Source organism: Marmota monax, unplaced genomic scaffold (assembly GCF_021218885.2).
Source record: "Marmota monax isolate L192 unplaced genomic scaffold, Marmota_monax_Labrador192_F-V1.1 WCK01_AAM20220418_F8-fsc00001, whole genome shotgun sequence".
Classification (NCBI taxonomy): domain Eukaryota; kingdom Metazoa; phylum Chordata; class Mammalia; order Rodentia; family Sciuridae; genus Marmota; species Marmota monax.
The window spans coordinates 11,437,199-11,456,882 of NW_026693777.1; the positions used below are offsets into that span (position 1 = coordinate 11,437,199).

General features: G+C 31.7%; 1 protein-coding gene across 3 annotated transcripts in view; it reads right to left on the minus strand.

Moving 5' to 3' along the window:
• Mdga2 (MAM domain containing glycosylphosphatidylinositol anchor 2) overlaps positions 1-19,684 on the minus strand; it is a 790,036-nt gene that overhangs the window by 171,882 nt on the left and 598,470 nt on the right. For all 3 annotated transcript variants that reach the window (XR_009228346.1, XR_009228345.1, XM_046461748.2), the window contains exon 8: positions 12,746-13,039. Coding sequence is in view for 1 of the 3 variants with exons in the window: in XM_046461748.2 (XP_046317704.1) it covers positions 12,746-13,039 (294 nt within the window). In the remaining 2 variants the exon portion in view is untranslated. The remainder of the gene's footprint in view (positions 1-12,745; positions 13,040-19,684) is intronic.

Here is a 19,684-nt window from a genome sequence, read left to right on the forward strand (position 1 = left end):
AAATCAACTGTAAAGCTTAAGGCATTTATAAAGAAGACTAAATTGAGAAAATAAAATGTAAGAGGGTTGGGGAATATCTTTTTAAATATTTGCACTTATGTATCTATTGATATAGATGAACTCAATTGTAAAGATATATGCAAACACATATTATTGTAAGGACAAAGCATAAATTATCTATCACTTCTTCATATAAGTTCACATGGGTCCTTTTTTGTCACTTAAAGATTATTTCTGCTTCCAGATTATAATTTTAGATAGTATACAGAGTACCTTTAATTTTTATCTAAATTCCCCTTATCCTAGCACAGAAATTGGCCCATTTTTATTGGAGAAATTAATATTTATTAAATGAATTGATTAAAGTAAATGTTAATTGCTAGGGTTAATTATGGCTTTTCAAATTAAATACCGATTATAATTTAAAAATCACAAGAAATAGTTTTGTTATCTTGGAAAAGAACAAAGTATTTAGCAATAAAGTATGCATAACTAAATCAAGAATCAAAACAATGCTAATGTCTTGAATTTAAATATGTAATTATTTTTTGGTCAAGATAGAAGAAATAAGAAACTACACAAAATAATCAAGCTGAGTTTAAAAAAGATATATACTATAAGTCTATATGTTGTTCAGGATCTCACTAAAAGGCTGAGGCTGCCCTCAAACTTGTGATCCTCCTGCCTCAAACTCCCAAATTCTCTGGGATTCTAGGCATGAACCACCATACTTGGCTGTTCGTTTTTCAAAAAATGTGTAAAAGAATGTGTAACATTCAACATTTTATATGGACAAATGAAGAAAAATATTGTCTACTTGGTAAAAAAGATGAAATATTTTAGAAAACCACCTTCAAATATAAACTAAATTTACGTAGCATTATTGTTGCTTAGAGGAGATTATATATTTTTTATTTGTTAATTTTTTTATTAGTGAATGTAGAAAGCTTATTTTCAACAGGCTCATATTTGAATATTATACATATTGAGTCCAATTTTGCAGGCTCAATAAAACAAAGAATAATTTAGTCAACAAAGTCTGAAATATTAAGTGTAAGGCACTAACATTTTAAGATCAAATGTCATAAAAGAGTATGTACAGGCAAATCATTATTTTTTCATTTATGTGAACCTCTTCACCTAATAATAACATGAATAAATGCATCAGTGCTAAGTGATTCTTGGATGAGCTAGTCAAAATATGAAGGCCTAAATTTGGGGGCATAGGTTAGATATGACTCTTTAACAACATTGGATAATTTAGTCATTAATGTCAAAACCCAGGAATTATGGTGAAGTTATAATTTGAGATCAAGGATGGGGATGGTCTGTTGCCCATCTTAAGAAGCACAAAGAAATAAAAAATATTATGTGTTTCTTATGTAGAATTTTAGAAAAAGCCAGCCTGATATTTTAAAATAAGTGACAAGGTATGCTCCAACTTCAAACAAAAATGATAGATCCAAATTATAACCTACTGAAAGTACGTATATATGTATGTATGTATGTGTGGGTGTGTTGGGGGTGTGTATAGAGAGAGAGAAAAGGAGAGGAGTGGACAGGAGATGTGAAGGGAGGAGAGAGACTGAGGGACTTTCCGAAATTAAGAATCTGAAAAGCTGCCTAAGAAAATAATTATATTTCCCCAAGACTAAGGGTTTCTCCCAAGATCAAAATGAGCATTTTACTCCAATTTTTTAAAAAAACTGTGGACAAATTCTAATGTGTATATGCTGAACAAATTAGTTTTGTCTTATTCAAATGAATGGATATGAAACATTACAAACATTGGGATAAAAACTTCTTTTTAACAGATTGCTTTGGAGAAAAAAATCTCTAGAAACTTCTTAAAACAGACACTTGCTAGAGAAAAAAGAAAATATAATTTTTTAATTAGGCTTTAACATAAAATGTCTTTTGAAAGAGACATATTAATTTGTGGGCTACCATATCTTTCCATTGCTTTGCAAAGTGTATCTTCTTTACAGATAAACTGCATAGAATATCTACTAGAAATAGACATGCAAACAAAAATGAAATAATTTAAGTTGATTACCACAAAAAATAATTTTTCTCTTCATATTTATGCAGATGTTTGGCTACATCAAGGAGGGACTATTCGGAAGTGTCCTTAGTAAGATAGCAAATACACCATAGTCTTTAAAATAAGTAATTGCAAAATAATATATTTTTGTGTTGTGATATTTGAACTAGTATATGGAATCTGCATTCTACTAAGTGAACATTCCTATTATAAATGGGAGTTAAACATAAAACAAACAATAGAAAAGATGAAGGTAAAATTCATAAGAGGACATATTTTATAAGCTTCAAAATGTTTAATTTACCAGACACTGAAATTTTACACTAACAATGCTTCTTCAATAAGATCTCAAAAATGCTGAATTTTCTCTAGATGTAATCATTTCAAAATGGACAAGTACACAAAATTGTAGACCAAAATATGATTTGGTCTAAAAAAAAATCTATCTTTTTAAAAAATCTGTTTCTTTTGTTAGAATACACATCTGAGTTATTTTAACACTTTGAACTTGTTGCAATGAAATTTTGCCATCTATGCATCCTCTCTTTAATTCAAATATGCAATTTCTATGAGATTGCTCTTATAAATAATAGGATATCTGGTTTTGTTATATATATATATACATTAAATACAAACAAGATAATTTTGTTGTCAACATTTTTCAAACTTGAAGCTTATTTAAGGGAGATCATCTTACTATAGGCTTCATTTACATAGAAATTTTGGTGGTAAAGACAAGTCACACATTAAGATTGGCACTGCTAGAATTAGAATCTATTACCAGAATTAGAAGCTCCCCTATATATTTACAGGTCTTCTATTCTAGAAAGTGCCTATAGTTGTACCTATGACAAAAACTGCCTGAATATCATTGCCTCTTCATTAACAAAATTGCAGCTGAAAAATACTATTTCACATAGCTGAAGATTTTGAAGGATACCAAAGGTGAAATGGTCTTTGAGTGATGCCTTGCAGACAGTAAAGTGTAGGCTCATAGATGTGACTTTGAGGGTATTTATGAGAAAGGTGATGGAATTACAAAAGGAATGGAGCTCAAAAATCATAGGATAATGAACTTCTCCTTCATTAGAACACTGAACATGACCTAATGAAGAATAGAAAATACTATTTGGAAGTTCCAGATATGGAACTCCTAATCACAGGTAGTGAGTAGCTGTAGAGAGTTTCCAAAGAACAAACAGCCCTACCTTCATGCCTCTGCTACAGAGTGTGGCTTATTAAGCCAAGCCAGTCATATTCAACTGGAGGTATTCCTTAGGTGAGCAGTAAAATGGGACAAGCTTTGGTTTCAAGTAGACCTGGAAAGGAGAACCACTAATTATGGAGCAAACACAGAATTGGAATTGCATCCATAGTTGAGAAGATGTCAGTGTTTTAGCTATTAGAAACCACTATGGATGTGTAACTGATGTGATTCTGCAATCTGTATACGGGGTAAAAATGGGAGTTCATAACCCACTTGAATCAAAGTGTGAAATATGATATATCAAGAACTATGTAATGTTTTGAACAACCAACAATAAAAAATTTAAAAAAAAAAAGAAACCACTAAACTTTTTTTTTTTCCTATAATAGTGAAACAAGAATATCCTTTCGATTGCAATGAATGTTTTCCTACTGATGATAAAGGAATTTTTCTGCCAGCAATATTGGGAGGGGGAAGAGATTATCAGAGGTGAGGGGAAAATGGTAGGAATTTCTTAAAGGAGGTAAAAGGGTTTTACCTTTGGAACTGTTTTACCAGTTGGAATTGGGAAAAAGGAATGGATCAGGGAAGGTTCTTAAAAACAAAACAAAACAAGATAAAGAGAGTTCTAGCTACATGTTAAACACTGAACTAAAAAAAATGATAATTTTTCATAATTTGATAATTTCTCATATTTTTATCATAATTTGATTTTTAGAGAAATGCATAATATGAGCTTTATTTATATTATAAAATATATGAAAAAAGCAATTTTAATAAATTATGGTAAAAGTAGAAAAGCTGGAATTAAAACCATGTCTGTCATTTCAGAATCTAATATCCCAATTTTCAGTGCATGCTGGGTAAAATGGAAGAGAGAATACTGACTCAGAGCCTATAAACAGGGAAGAGAGGCATCCTTTTAGGTGGGATAAGAATTCAGGAGGAGAAAAAATAATTCAGAGAAATCACTGTAAGTTTAATTTTAGACACATTCAATTTTTAAATTCATCAGGAAACTGAACTGGCATTTTTCAAAAGTTAGCTGAGCAACTCAGATACAATTCGTGGAGCATATCTACATAGCAATGATAATATGAGTCATTATATTGCCAATAAAGTCAATGGAGAGTAAGAAGATAGTAGGATCACAATCTATTTGGAGATAAGAAGAATAAGTAGCAATCAACACAGGACTTCAAGATAAAAACAGAATTAGAATGCAGAGAATCAAAAGGCAAGGAAGAAAAATGTGTTAACAGGAACCAGTGTTTTTTCAATAAACATGTCCTCTGCCAATAAATAATAAACATGGAGCTAATGCTGAGATGGAAAGACAGATGCATGGAAAGATGCGCAAATCGGGTTATATATATCACAAGCATTCAGTTCTCTCTAAATCTTGCATCCTTTGCATCTGTATGTGTGTGCTTGTTTATGTCTGTGTGTGAATGTGTGTCTTTTATTGACTGATACATTTGTGCGTGAAGGTTTCTAGTGATTATTTGAAGTGAAAAGTTTACATACCCAAATTACTTACATAAAATACTATATCCATCATGTTATGTTGTATACTAGGAAGTTACCTTGTGAATAAGAACTTGTATCATCAGACAGTGGAATCATCAGAGAAATTGTTGTCATTGATGTATAAAAAGAAGCTGAGAATATTGAAGGGTTATCAGAAACTTCTGACATTTCATCTACACATTTCATTGTTAAAAAATAAAAAACTTGATGAGAAGCCACTTTCCATTTTTCTTAAATACCATCAAATTTCCCATTCATTTTCATATTTTTTCTTTCTTGATTAATTTTGCATAATTATAGACCTTATGTTAGAGAACAGTTTTTTTTCAATAAGAACATTTTATATTCCATTCCTCAAGAAAATATTAAATAATGAGATACATATATTCACTAATTTTCAAGAAAAGCACTTGACTTCTTTTTCTTCAAAAATAGTTTGAATTTAATGAGAAAGAATAATTTTCACATTTGAAACATGTCTTGTAAATGTAAAATCAAGGAAGATGTTTTCTTTTTAATTTTATAATGCATGACCAGCTGAAATTCTAAAATTTCCTTTTGAAGAACTTTTGCTTCTGTTTAGTACAATCTTTAAGACTTCAGTGAACTACTCTTGTTAGAACAAAGAAATTCATAAGATGGATCTAAATGAACTAATGGAACAGCAGGATATATAGACATGCCTTGTCAAACCCAGATAAAAAGACAAAAGACCTACAAGGAAAGAGGTACAACAGTGCCCAGGTGATTCCTAAAGCAAGACAGGTGCTGGAAATATACTTTCCTATTGCATGCAACTATAATTATGGTCCAATAAAGAACAATACAAGAGTGAAATAACTGTAAGTATGCTTAGCTTGGCAGATGAAGCAATAGATGCACTTAGAGTGCTTTAAAAAAAAAAAAAGAACCAACTTTTCCACCTCATCAGAATTTGACCTTTCATAAAATTCTAGTTCTCATCCCCACAATAACCTGACAAGGAAAGAATGTCAGCTCTGATCTTGGACGACATTTCTATACTAACTGCTTCTGGATAGGGAAGAATGTTAATATTTGATAGGAAACCATCACTTGAGCTGATTGTATTGGTTCTTGTAACTGACATTTCTCTTTAAAGAGTCTGGATGTTATGCCCTACGGGCTCTAATAGGGCAGAGCATTCTGCCACAGTTCTTATCCCCAAACTAGGTAGATGTTGTCTCCTTGTAGATGAGCCTGCTTCTCAGCAGTGGTATATGACCTAGTTGCCTGTCTGTTGGCAATAACTGAAGATACTTTTCATCGAAAGGAGCATGCTACTGGCATCTAAACATCCTACAATTGGCAGGCTAGGCCCTCAATCCCTAGCAAATAATTACATATTGGCAGAAGAATTCTACATTGGGAGACTACCATATGCATTTGGGACATTAAGTAGTATCCTTGGTCTGTATTCTCTAGATGACAATGACATCCCTTCTCCTCCAATCATGAAAATAGAAAATATATTCCATTATTTTTAAAAATTCCCAGGGGATAGGATTTGGAAGACATGTTGGTAAGTTTTGCTTTCTTTTTTATATCCTTTTGAGTGAGTCTGATGCCAAATGTGCCCTATAGTAGTCCTATGAGTTTGAAAGTAGTTGAAACTAATGTCTTTGAAAGATTATAGGATAGAGGAGTTTACTACAAAGTAAAAGTTATTATTATATGATAATATAATCCAATAGATATCAAAACAAAATATAAGTGGCTGATATTAAGAATTAAAATATGATATTGCACTAAACAATTGATGATCAAGAAAGATAAAATTGTTCATAATAACATAAAAGGAAATTTTTACATGAAAAATGATTACAGGTGGATAAAATACTCCCGTGAATGTGTCTCTGGTTGGAGGGTTAGAAAATTGTGTCTTTCCTTTATAGAAATGGCCTTTGATTTATCACTTCTTGATTTGCTTATTGTACACAGACTGAAATGATTTTTTTCAGTGCTAGAGATCCAAGTGTGACCCTAGCATATCCTGGACAAACATTCTACCACTGAGCTACACTCCCAGCCCCCAAAGTGTCTTTCTGATATTCAGATTCTTACATTGTTACCTAATGTCTGAAGTGTTTATTTTTTTCTTACCCAGATCCATGTCTTCTTCATACCTCATATATTGGTCTTCAATAAGTATATTTTGGTGGTATTGTTAAAATAAATTGACAACATGACAGGCATGTTCATGTGATGTATTACTGTTCACATCCGTGTAATTTATTTTAATGGTCTGTTATTATTACCTTCTTATTTTCATGAGACAAATCCATGTATTTAGGAAATGCCTGAAATTGATTTTGAAGAATACACTGATTTTTGGAAGAAAAACAAATCCATTTTTCAATTGGAGAGATTATAAAGGAGCAAAAGTTTTATTGTTGTATGTATATACTTATATATGTATATGTTTACTTCTTTTAGAAGAGAATATATTCTAATAAAGTGAAAAGGCCCCAGAAAAAAAAGACACTAAATTCCTTCACTCAAAATACATTTAACTTAATCCCATATCTGAAGTGTTCCAATCTTGAAGTATTACGGAAATGCCATAATTATCCACTTGAATTCATTTCTGCATCACTGGGGGTGAGCAGGAGTACTGAACTGACAAGATCAATACAAACAAGTTGTGGCTAGGTTAGGCTGTACTTTTAATCATCCTCTTTAAAGTAGCAGGTTTCTTTAGCACTTCTTTGTATAGACGTTGAAAATAAAATTATAAGAGACAAACTTTTTCTTAACATTAAGCTATAGTGGTGCCTACATTAAGACAGCAGCAGAGATGAAACCAGAGAAAAAATAATGTGCTTATTTTCTTTACATGAGCCATATGCTTTATGAACTCATCCTTTTTCCAGGTGATATATAATGGATAGTGTCTATGTTCTCCACTGAGAAATGCCTTACAGAGGGAGAGTACCTTTCTATTTTCTCGGGCAATTTTCTTAGATGCTTATGCAGCCCTGTGATGGTTATCGATGGTACTATACTCTCTGGAAAAGTGAAGAAACAAAGAGCAAGGAGGATGCCCAGGATAGCAGGGGCATTTCAGCTAAAGTGAGTTCATCCTTGGAACTTACCAGAAAACAGCATGTATATTTAAAAGTTCAATTTTCAAATATTCAGAATAATGAGACTACCTGGGGAAATAAAGTAATATATATGGGTATGATATGATGACTTGAAATCATAATTCTAGAATTTTGCACAGAATTTAAATTGAACACCATTTTATAATTATTATTATTTTTTTTACTTTTTAAGAAAAGAGATATCAAGTGCAGGGAGGACGGAGAGGGTACTCCATGGGAAAATATTAAAGTTTTTGAAATATTAACATTTCCTCAGGGTTCAGTTGATTGATGTTTGTAATAACTACGAAAAACCACAAAGGGACTAATAATATGGCCATTTAATTCAAATAAAGGAATACTGTGTAATAAACACTGGGTTCTATTTAATAATAATTAACATTAAAATATGAAAAATGAATGCTTAAAATATTAAGTATCTTCTTGGTAAACTAAAGTCTCTCTTCAACCTACATTCTTTTAGAGTAGAATATACAGTTTCCCAGTGAGAAGAGAAAAAAATCAAGAATTTATTACCAAATACTTTCAGCTATAACTTTCTTCTAGAACAGAGATCCTGACAATGGATCAGTAAATCAAGAATCTACTTATCAGTCAAGTACTGCTTGTTATTTTCACCTGCAAGGAACTTAAACTATAGTACAAATGGCTCAACTGTCTTTAATAAAGACAATAAAATAGGGCACTATAATCTGAATATTTCTGCCCCCTCAAATTCATAAATTTAAACCTAATGACCAATTAGAAAGTGGTACTTTGGGGAGGTAAGTAGTTAATTAAAAAAATCTACTCTAATAAAAAGGATAAGTATAGTTCTAAAAGATATCCCATAGAGGTAGAAAGCCCTTTCTATCATGCAAGTCATTAGCTAGACAGCAAGCTGCGAAACAGAGTATGCTTGCTCTTGATCTTGGACTTCCTAGCTTCAGAAGTGTAATAAATTTCTGTTGTTTGTAGGCCGCCCAGTTTAGGCTATATTTGTTATAGCAGCCTGAATGAATTAAGACATATGGTATATAAGAAATAATTTGCAAGCCAGAATATGAATGTTTTGGTTAAATGATGCTGGAAATTAGGTATTGAAATTCTAGTCATGATGATAATAGTGATGTCCATTATGTACTATATCATAAGCAATGTCTCCATTACTTTACAAAAGTATTTTAATCTTAAATACTAACTGAAAAACAGAAACATTTTTTCATGTTCAGATATTAAGATACTTGCACACTAGGCATATATGTTGTAATAAGTGGTAAAACTAAGATTCTATTGGTCAAAGAAAATCCCCTAAGTGAATGCTCCCTTCAAAGTTATCTTTACAGTGTCACTGAGTGTACAGTCTTGATGCAATCATCCCTTGGCACACTTTGAAAATACTTTGAATTTAACATGAATGTTTCTGGCATAGTTTTTGATTATCCCACCAGGGTAATTCATTTTATGGAATGGAACCAGAGGCTATTAGAATCAAGTCATTTTGGTGAAAGAAGTGTATTCAATTAGAAAATGATAACTTTAGTGTAAACATTGTACAAGAAGTGTTTGGAAGTATTTATTTGTGTTGCTCAAACTAACTCTATAGACAATAAATATTCCAGGAGAGCTCTACAGAAGGTGAGAGTGAAATAAAAACCAATAATTTTGAAAGAAATATATCATCTGATGTGCGTGTTCAAAATGAAGTTTCTCTTTGAAATTCTAGATTGTTTTTATTGTCGCTGTTGTTGATCTTTAACAGTGCTGGGGATTCAACCAAGGGTCTGTGCACACTAAGCAGGTGCTCTACCTATGAGATATATACCCCCAGCAATTCTTTGAGGTTGTAAATTGTCCTGCACAGATTAACAGCAGGCAGTGTTTATAGAACTGTCAAGGAAAGATCTTAACAATAGTCACTGAGAGGCATTCTAAAGAGGTGATGCTTAACAGGACTTACATGGTAAAAAAAGACTTGAAGAATGGTCCTAAACAGGAAAAGAGCTATAGGAGTCTAGCCTGAGAGACAACATTGAATTATCATGTTTATAATGAGAAGAGATAGACTGAGAACAGATGGACTCATTTATTATGGAAAATAAGAAACCCAGCTAGTTAAGTAGGGCTTTCCAGGATTCAGGGCAGAAAGCCATTTTACTGCTCTGTTTATAAAATAATATTTTTTTTCTATATACTTATGAATTCCTTTGGGTAGGCTTCAACATTTTCCTGTGTGCATATGGCAAATTGCCCCCTTGTTTTTGCTATTATTAAAGGTTTTTTTTTAATATTAGCTTTATATTAGTCTCTAGTAACACATATATTTCCAGAACAATTTTCCTTTTTAAAAAATCCAAATAGTAGTTATGTTAGTTCAATAGGTTGATTATATACATCTCAGTAGTACAGAAAGCTGCTCCATAATTTGTCTAATAGGGAACATATAACAGCTACATTAGTTTTCAATCTGTCTTTAATTTTCTTTTTATTTATAAAATTATAGATGTGCATTTGTGTGTAAAATAGTTCTAGAATTTACCAGTGTAATTAACTTTTCAAGACAGAAAATCCTGAACTATAGTGCAGAGTTCAAGTCCTTAAAAAAGTTTTCTTAAGAGTTATAATATTTTAATATTTTTTCTTTCTTTCTTTTTTTTTTTTTTGGTACTAGGGATTGAACCTGGAGTACTTTAGCACTAAGCCACATTTCCAGTTCTTTTTATTTATTTATTTTTTAATTTTGAGACAGGGTCTCTCAAAGTTGCCTCTGACCTTGTTGCTAAAGTTGACTTTGAAATTGTGATCTTCCTGTCTCAACCTCCCAAGTTGCTGGGGTTACAGGCGGGCACTACTGTACCCAGCAAGAGTAAAAATAATTTGACATATTCTTCCTCAATACACTTGGGCTCTTACACATCAAACTGCATGTGAGAAGCTCTCAGATACACAGAAAACACATTTAAAAAGATATGCAAGAAGCAAAATTTTATTTATTTACATATGTATTTTATATGTATATATTTGTATACACACACACACATATATATGATAATCTTATTTTGTTTTTATCTAAACATACCTTTGTTCAACAAGCTTACTGGAGAGCTATAATGTGAAATATATTATCCTGGGAATACAAAATATGTAAAACATAGCCTGTGAGATATAATGATGGAACTAATTTCTGAGGATGATATAAACACACATGTAAGTATGCATGCACATGTATGTGAATGTATGTATAAAATAACTTTTATCTCATATCAATATTTCTTACATATGTTATAGCTATCCAAATTAGTTGAAGCATATCATTTTCATATTTAAAAAATCACTATAAAAATGTTTTTCATTTATAAAGCATTACAGGATTCCTGCATTATTAGTTTGGCAAGAATCAGTTGTCCTTAGGTAGGCCTGGATTCTGGTCATTTTGGCAGGGATCACAGTCCTGGATCATGAACCTCTGATTCACTCAGGAATATTCTAGGATGGTTACCAGTTGTTTGTACTTCGCAAATACTTAGACAAATGTCCAGATTCTTCAGAAGAGTTGGAAGGACATAAAAGGGAGTGTCCTGAAGGACTTGATGACATCCTCACCTGGAGCTGGAAAGGTCACCTTTGTGGGCAAGGCAGTGAGGCTTGCCTCTCAGAGGAATGCTGCTGGTTTATACCCCTGCTCTATGAAGTCCATTTGGGATACAGAAAAATTATACCTCTTTACCTACATTAAAAGAACTAAACTTTGCCTGTGTCTCTTAGTGTCTTTTATCAGTTTCATCCCTGACACAATAGAGGCAACTGTGCAGTGACTCCTATCATCCACTATTGTAGGATTGAATTTTAATGTCTTGTGCTGAATTTTACATTTTGTCAACACCAGTAATAATGGTAACATCAATATATTTTTATTAGCTCTTAAATTTATGGATTTTAGTTTCTCTTAAGAGGAAGTATAAAGCCCATATGTCTATCATATTTTTGCCAGAACTATAATTGAGATTTCAATCAAAACAGTTTAAAAATTATCTTATTCAACTTTCACAATTAAACACTTGTTAGGTTAAATCAAGCAGAGATTCAGCACCTAAGAGCTGCCTGAATTATCTCCATATTCCCAGGTAATTATGTAATCTACTGCTACAACTTCTGATATGCAAACAAAGCATTTCAATGATTAGGTCTCCACAATTTAAGGTAAGGGACTCCTTAAAATAAGAGGATAATTTGGGTAAAGGACATTCAATTGCCTGAAGTAGAAACATAAACTGTGAAAATAAGAGTATCATAACCCGAATTAGCCATTATTTTCAGTCTTCACATTGCCTCATTGCATCTGGTGTGTTTTTTTTTTTTTAATATTTGTTTTTGTTGGGTACCATGGATTGAACCCAGGGGTGTTTAACAGCTGAGCCACATCTCCAATCCTTTTTTAATATATTTATTTAGAGACAGGGTTTTGCTGAATTGCTTAGGGCCTCAATAAGTTGCTGAGGCTGGGATGAACTTGCGATTCTCTTAAGAGGAAATATAAAGCCCACATGGGAGGCTTCAGCCTCCCAAACTGTAGGGATTACAGGTATGTACCAGTATACCCAGCACCAATAGTTTTGTGATCCTTTGCCAACAACCGACCACATAATACCATTGCAATCATCACATACACAAAAAATACAACTCTTTTCTTATAGCTAAGTAGTAAGCATATTAAGGGAACACTACAAAATTGGTAGCAATGAGGTAGAAATATTTCCTCATAATCCAATTTCAAAGTTTACTTCCTTTTACCCATAGATGGACAATATCATTTCTTCCCTTATCCCCAAACTGAAACACATAGAAAGGGAAATTACTTACACTGAACAATGAGCTGCACCAAGGCTTCTCTTGGCTTCACATTGAATCCATTGTACTGGCTGGTCTGACATCTGTACATTCCTGACATTTCCCTAGACACATTCACAATCCTCAGTGTTCCATCATAACTCTCCATTTGCATTGACCCATCAGGCATTGCAACTTCTTTATCTGCTCTAGACCAAAGGATGATGGGTTTAGGTTTTCCAGTGACTTGACATTGCAGTTCTATTGTGTCTCCTTCTCTGGTGACCAAAGGTGATTTTTCCTGTGGAACAGTCAGATTGGGTGGAACTTGAAATGGGAAAAAGAAAATTTTTCAAGGTTAGTATAAACTTGTAAAACATATCCAGGCACAGAAAATAATAAGGAAACAATTTTTGCTTGTTGAAGAAATGTGACAATTCGGGTCACAAACAATAGAGAGAGCTTTGGAATAATGGAACACCTTCACTTAAAATGATTCTAAATTATTTTTGTTTAACATTCCCCAAAAGAAGGCTTAAAACATTACCACAAAAAATAAAGTAGTAAGTTGGAAAATGGTCAATATAAGAAAATAAATCCACTCAATGACTTTCAGTCATTAGCTGGGTATTTTATATCTATTTTTCATAGAAGAGTGATCCTGCTTACTCAGGGTAGGATTCACCTGCCTAGATTTGGGAATCAACATAAGTGCAAATCCTAGAAAAATGAAAAAGAGTTTTGACTCTGGTTTAAAAACTGTTGCTAAGATTAACAATATGTTTTTTTGCTGTGGAAAAGGAATGGAACTGGATAGATCATATTCTTACTCTTTAATAATCCATCGTATGTACCACTTTAGAATTTTCATTTTTTAACATTTGAATTTCATATGATGCTACTTTAAAATATTACAAAATCATGTGAATATGAATAATTTGCCATTATATTGCCAGTATTTCTATGAAACTAATTTTAAATAAGTTTTCAAAATATATCTGAAAGAATTAAAAAAAAATCTGAATTTTTTAAGTTAATTTCTGACATTGCTGAACATATTTAGGGAAAATTAAATTTATTTTATTGGAAATTGCTGTGTTGCAGTATATGCATGTTAAGACTTAGTGAAAAAATATGAAATAATATGAGGGAAGTACTACATAATGATTTTTCTATTATCACTTATTTCATTAGAAGATTTTTAAATTTTTTATATATTTGTATATACATTCATGCAGGTTTATATAAGATTATTCATCAAAAATCATGAGCAAAATAGAATGCTAGAAATAAAAATAACCCGAAACGTGAATAATTTTGTCCTTCTAATTTATGTTATATGCTTCTTTTTGGAAGTTATATAGCATATGCATTAAAAGAAAAGCATTTCATTCTCCTATCTAGTATTACTTTGCTTCAGATTACAGGTAGAGACAAAACAAAACAAACAAAAAAATAGGCTTACAGTTATTTTCCAACTTATACCGAAAACTACATACAAGTCTAAAGGGATACCAAAGTTATCTTACTATTGAAATATTTTCATTTAAATCTTTCATTTATTTCAAGTTAAGAAAAACTAGTTACAGGATGTATAGCACCTTAGAATTTAGAAAGTTGGAAACAGTAACTACTATCTCCTTAAAGGAGATATATACATTGTACAAACTGACATTAAAAAATGTTTATAAATGGTTACATTTTAAAAACTTAAATGATTTCTTAAAACTTATAATTTTATAGATATAAATAATTAGTAATTTAGTTAAATAATTCGTTCTTTTTAAAGTGAACTCAAAGCAATTATGCAAATCTAAGCAGCATTTTGTAGTAATATGTTTGGGATGGAACCACAGTATTTATTCATCCTTCATGATTGTTACACAGGATTAGCATTATTATGCCCGTATTATATTCTAGGCACAGATAGATATTCTACATGTTTGTCTAATTCCCTTAATAGTCTTAAAGACAAAATATTTTATTTTATAATTTAATGAGAATATTGAGAAGAAGAGATCATAAATAGTTTGATTTAAACAGAACATAAATCCAGTTCAATTCAGAGCAGATAACCAAGTAGAGATGACTCGTGCAGTAGGCTCCAAGAAATGATGGTGTCTGGAATTAACAACTTAAAAGTTAGCATTGGAAAAAATCCTTGTCCATTTCTTGGTGATTTTCTTAGGGGAAATAAAAGAGGATCATTACAGAAATGTGAGGGAATATTTGACACATATTCAGAAAACTATCTATTTTATATACCAACCTATATAAATACCCAAATGTTGATAAAATTCTAGAAATTAAATGAAAAGGATATTATAAATTAAAAGACTTTTTAACAGTGTTAGCTCTTGAAATTTTTAATCTACATCAGGTCCAAAAGCAAGTCACATGACCATTGGCCAAGAATAACTACTCTCAGTATTGATTTATCCAGTTTTGGAACTATGAATTTGCACTCTGGGCATGAGCCTCAAGTTTACTGATGTTCTGATTATTGGAACAAATTATTAAAATGGTCATGAAAGAAATGATGACATTTGGAAATAATTATTTCCTGACTTAATAAGATGAATATTTAAACATAATTAAAATAACAAAAATCTATTCTTAACTAGTTTTAAATTTTAAAAGATTTTCATGTAAATAGTTCAAAAATTCCCTTTGCAATTTTTTTGTTATTCATTTATTTAGATAATTTTTCCCTAATTAAAGTCACAGAAATTTATGCCTCAGCTTAAATCTTCATAACTAATGTGCAGAATTTTGTACAAATTAACAAATTAGCACAGGTTTTACTGAATAGCAAACCTAACTAAAATATGCTTTAATATTTCTTCTATACGACTTTAAATCTTCAAAACAAAGTTAAACCTTTCTCCACAACTCTCTTTTGAACAACTCTCTTGCTCAAAAGAACTTAAAATTTACCAAAGGTTTTAATAGGCTTTTTCCCCCTTATACACAATAAATTTTCTACTTGCTAAAATTCTACACTAAACTCTCCATTATTATCCTAAGTTTCCCATTGGGAGATCTTACAAATGTTCATGGTCTCATGGATTTTTATCTGATTTTTGTGTTGATAATACATATTTTAAGTTTCACCTCAAGCCTCTTCCAGCCTATGATTGCAATCTATTTTTTATATTCCTTAAGTCTTTCAAATCTTCAAAATAAATCACCATTTATTTCTTAACTTGGTTAATAGTTAATTGTCAACACATCACATTTGCTGATTAAAAAGCACAGTTTTCTTTGTTTCAACATATCTTCTTGTCCACCACTTCCAAACAGACATCAAACTATTTCTTTATTTTAAAAAATGTATATTGTCATACCTGCCTATTTTTCATGTACATGAGCAGATTTCTCAGTAGAAATTATTTTTCTTTCTTGTGACAATCCCCTAAGTAGTATCTGTCACCAGTCTCATTCTTCTAGGTCTCCTGCTACCCCCTCATAAACTTTATCATCATAAATGCAATTTTGTCCATGTCACTATGAAGACTACAAACCTCTGTGAGAGTGCTCATCATAACACTGCTTTAATAATAATAAAACACCCTGAAAACAGCCTAATGGATTTCTTAAACAATTCATGGAACAGTTACATAATAGAATATGACAGAGCCTTTTTAAATGATGATGTAATAGACTTCTATTTATTGATAAAGATGCTTATATTAAATGAAAAGAGCATTTTAGTGAATAGTATGAATAGCTATAACTGCTAATATTGAGCAAAACATGTTTTCCTGCAGTATGAACAGTGGTATATAATTCTTACATGTTATATAAGCAGGTTTTAGCTATTTCCCCCATCCTCTTCTACACATACAAATGTACACACACAAACACACACAGTTTGTAAGATAACAGACATGTTAATTTGCTTCACTGTAATAACCACTTCACTATCTATATGTATCCCATAACATCATATTATAAATCTCAAATATCTATATAGTAGAAAGATTTTAAAGAAAATATACCAGTGAATGTTAGCAGGGAGCTTCATGAAGGAGAGAATATATATCCTTCATCTTTATATTATCAGCATTTAGCATACATCTCTCACATAATAGAAACTTAGTAGAAAAATTTGTACCTAATATATAAATTAGTACAGTAAGGTAGCTGGGCACTGACTCTGGAAAGATAAGGAGATATACATGGGAAAATATTTAGAGGAAAAGAATTCTAGAAGAAACTATACTAAAACACTGAGAGTAGTTTTATTTAAATGCAGTATTGTTGATAAATTTTATTTTCTTTATATATTTTCCTTCATTTTTCAATTTCTATAATACGTGCAAAGCATATTGGCATATTTCAGGCTGCAAGAAGTAGAGAAACCTTAAATATTAACTTGATCTATTTCCCAAAACTCGATCAATAAAAACTTTGTTGTTTAGTTACACAAATATATCCATCTGGAAATGACATTCTGAGGATCAAGTGTCAGAGACGCTCCTCCTCCGTGGCTCACTCCTAATAACACTCATTGACTTCAAGTTTCACTGCCTAGTTAATCCAGTGCTCATGAAAAAGTAGTTCTGGCCCTTGCTGCCTCCCAGTCTCCCAAGTGTGGAAACCAAGTTAAAATGTCCCTACTACTGTGGAAACTGCCCTCCCCTAGGCTGACCTAGTCATTCACAGTGCTTCCCATGTTACAGTAAGAGCTGTATAATGCTTTAACCTGCATCTGCAGCCCTCCTCTGTATTTTCTCCCATGTATCTCTGTCTGGCAAGACAGCCCCTTGAGGGTACAGAGTCTCTTACTTTAGTGCCTAACCCTGGTGCCTGGCTATACTGCCTGGCACAGATAAGTGTGAAATCACAAAGTGGGGAAAAAGGGAGAGGGAAAGTAAAGGGTAAAAAGGTGTAAAGAGATACCAGAAGTAAACACAATAAATAAACATTATACGCAATTTAGAACAAAAGTGACAATATTACAATATAATAATTCTCCAATTAATAATGCAAGTAAGTGGCAGAGTCATAGAATATACTACTAAGTTAGAATTGTGGTTCAGCTCTTGAGATTTGTGGGGTGTGAGAGAGCAGAGTCAGAAGAGGACTCTTTCAGTGTTTTTTTACATCTTCTTTCACTTCAAGATGTGTATAGACAAGCTCTGAAATGAATTTTTTAAAAAAGGAGGAAAAGGCCATTTGAGGACATGTCATTTAATTTTACTAAGAATGGTTTAGGTTTTTATTTTTAAAATGTTGTCTCACAATGAAAACATTACCAAATTAAGCACAAATGTGAAATGTCTTCACCTCATGAGGTCCACACTTCCTCATAATGTCCTTGCTAGAAAAAAGTCCCATCAAATAAAAATATAGGTATTTTTTCTGACATATAGTCTAGATAGCCCTTGCTTTGATTTTTCTTGTCTGAAATGTTACTGTAGGAGGTCCTGCAATCAGAGAAACTTGAAAAACATGATATTAAACCAGTTTCTCCTTCCAAACATAAAAAATAGGCAATTTGAACAAATTGGTTTTCTGTCAACTTTTCCATTGTATCACAGACTGTAAAATAGAACAAGCAAAGAGAAGGAAAATATTTTCATTTCCTCATTGAGAAGAAAGCTGAGGAAATTAAATCTTTAGTCTTTACTTGGAAAATGACTGTTTCATTTTCCTTACTGAAAAAATGTTGGGGGAAGCTTAATTTATTTGAACTATGTGAGAAAATACCACACTGCTAAACAAAGACAGGAGAATATGCTTATTCAGTTATTGATTTAAAGTATATTGGCGTTTTCCAGGTAAGGTGGAGCACACCACTAATCTCAGCTACTTAGGAGGATGAGTTAGGAGGATCTCAAGTTCAAGGAAAATCTGGGTAACTTAGTGAGACCTGTCTGAAAATAAAAAAATAAACAGGACAGGGGATGTAGTTTAGTGATGATGTACCTTTGAGTTCAACTCCCAAGAACCAACAAAATAAATAGATAATATAAAATATATTAACATTTCTAGCTTACTTTAATAGTAACTATGAAAGCAAAATTGTAGTTTAAAACAAATTGTAATTTTTAAAAAGCTAAGTAATAAGTAGAATTTTTCCCCATCAAGTCAACCAGAACTCATTCTTTAAGAAATCTAAGTATGGCACTAATCCAATTATACTTGGATTTTGGGGAAAATTGTTAGTATATATATATGTGTGTGTGTGTATATATATATATATGTGTGTGTGTTAGTATATATTATGTGTGTGTGTGTTAAAGTGGAATGAAAATCTATACTAAAAATACAAATAAAATTTCAAGAAAATTATGGGTATATGCAAATGACCATTAAAGGCCAAAGTTCCAGAATTCACATTTTGGACAGATATAAGCAATTTTTTTTTAAAAAAAAAGAAGAAGCAAATAATCAATTTGTAGATATAACCACTCCAAATGAACAAAATCTAATGCGTATTTGTGCATATGTGTGTTTTCTTCAAAAACCATAGGTAGGTTTAAACATTTTACTATACCCTGAATTTCCTGTACTGTGAATTTCATTCTTAGTGATCTACTGACCAAGATGTCAAGGTAAAAAACATTCTCATTGAAGATTTTCTAGTTTTGGAGAAAAGATACTGTATCACATGTGGGTGATTTCTCGGGGTCTGTCAGCAGTTCTCAATCTCTTATTTACTGGCATCTTTCAGGTTAGTTTTAGATGCCTAAGATACACACTTGGGTATAGTCAGAGTTTGAGGTTTGATAAGTCATAAAGTCATTTTACATGAAACTAAAATACTTAGCAGTTACAATGATTGTCAAAGGAATAGCAGTAATGACATCTCATAATGGACTGTAGGGTAAAATAAAACTATCAGCATGCTTGTTGTAGCTCCACTAATCCCTTTCTTAATCAAGAAAACCTACTCAGTGTAAAGAGCAAAATGTCATTATTGTAACTTCTATTTAAAAATCTCCATACATAAATATTGAAAAT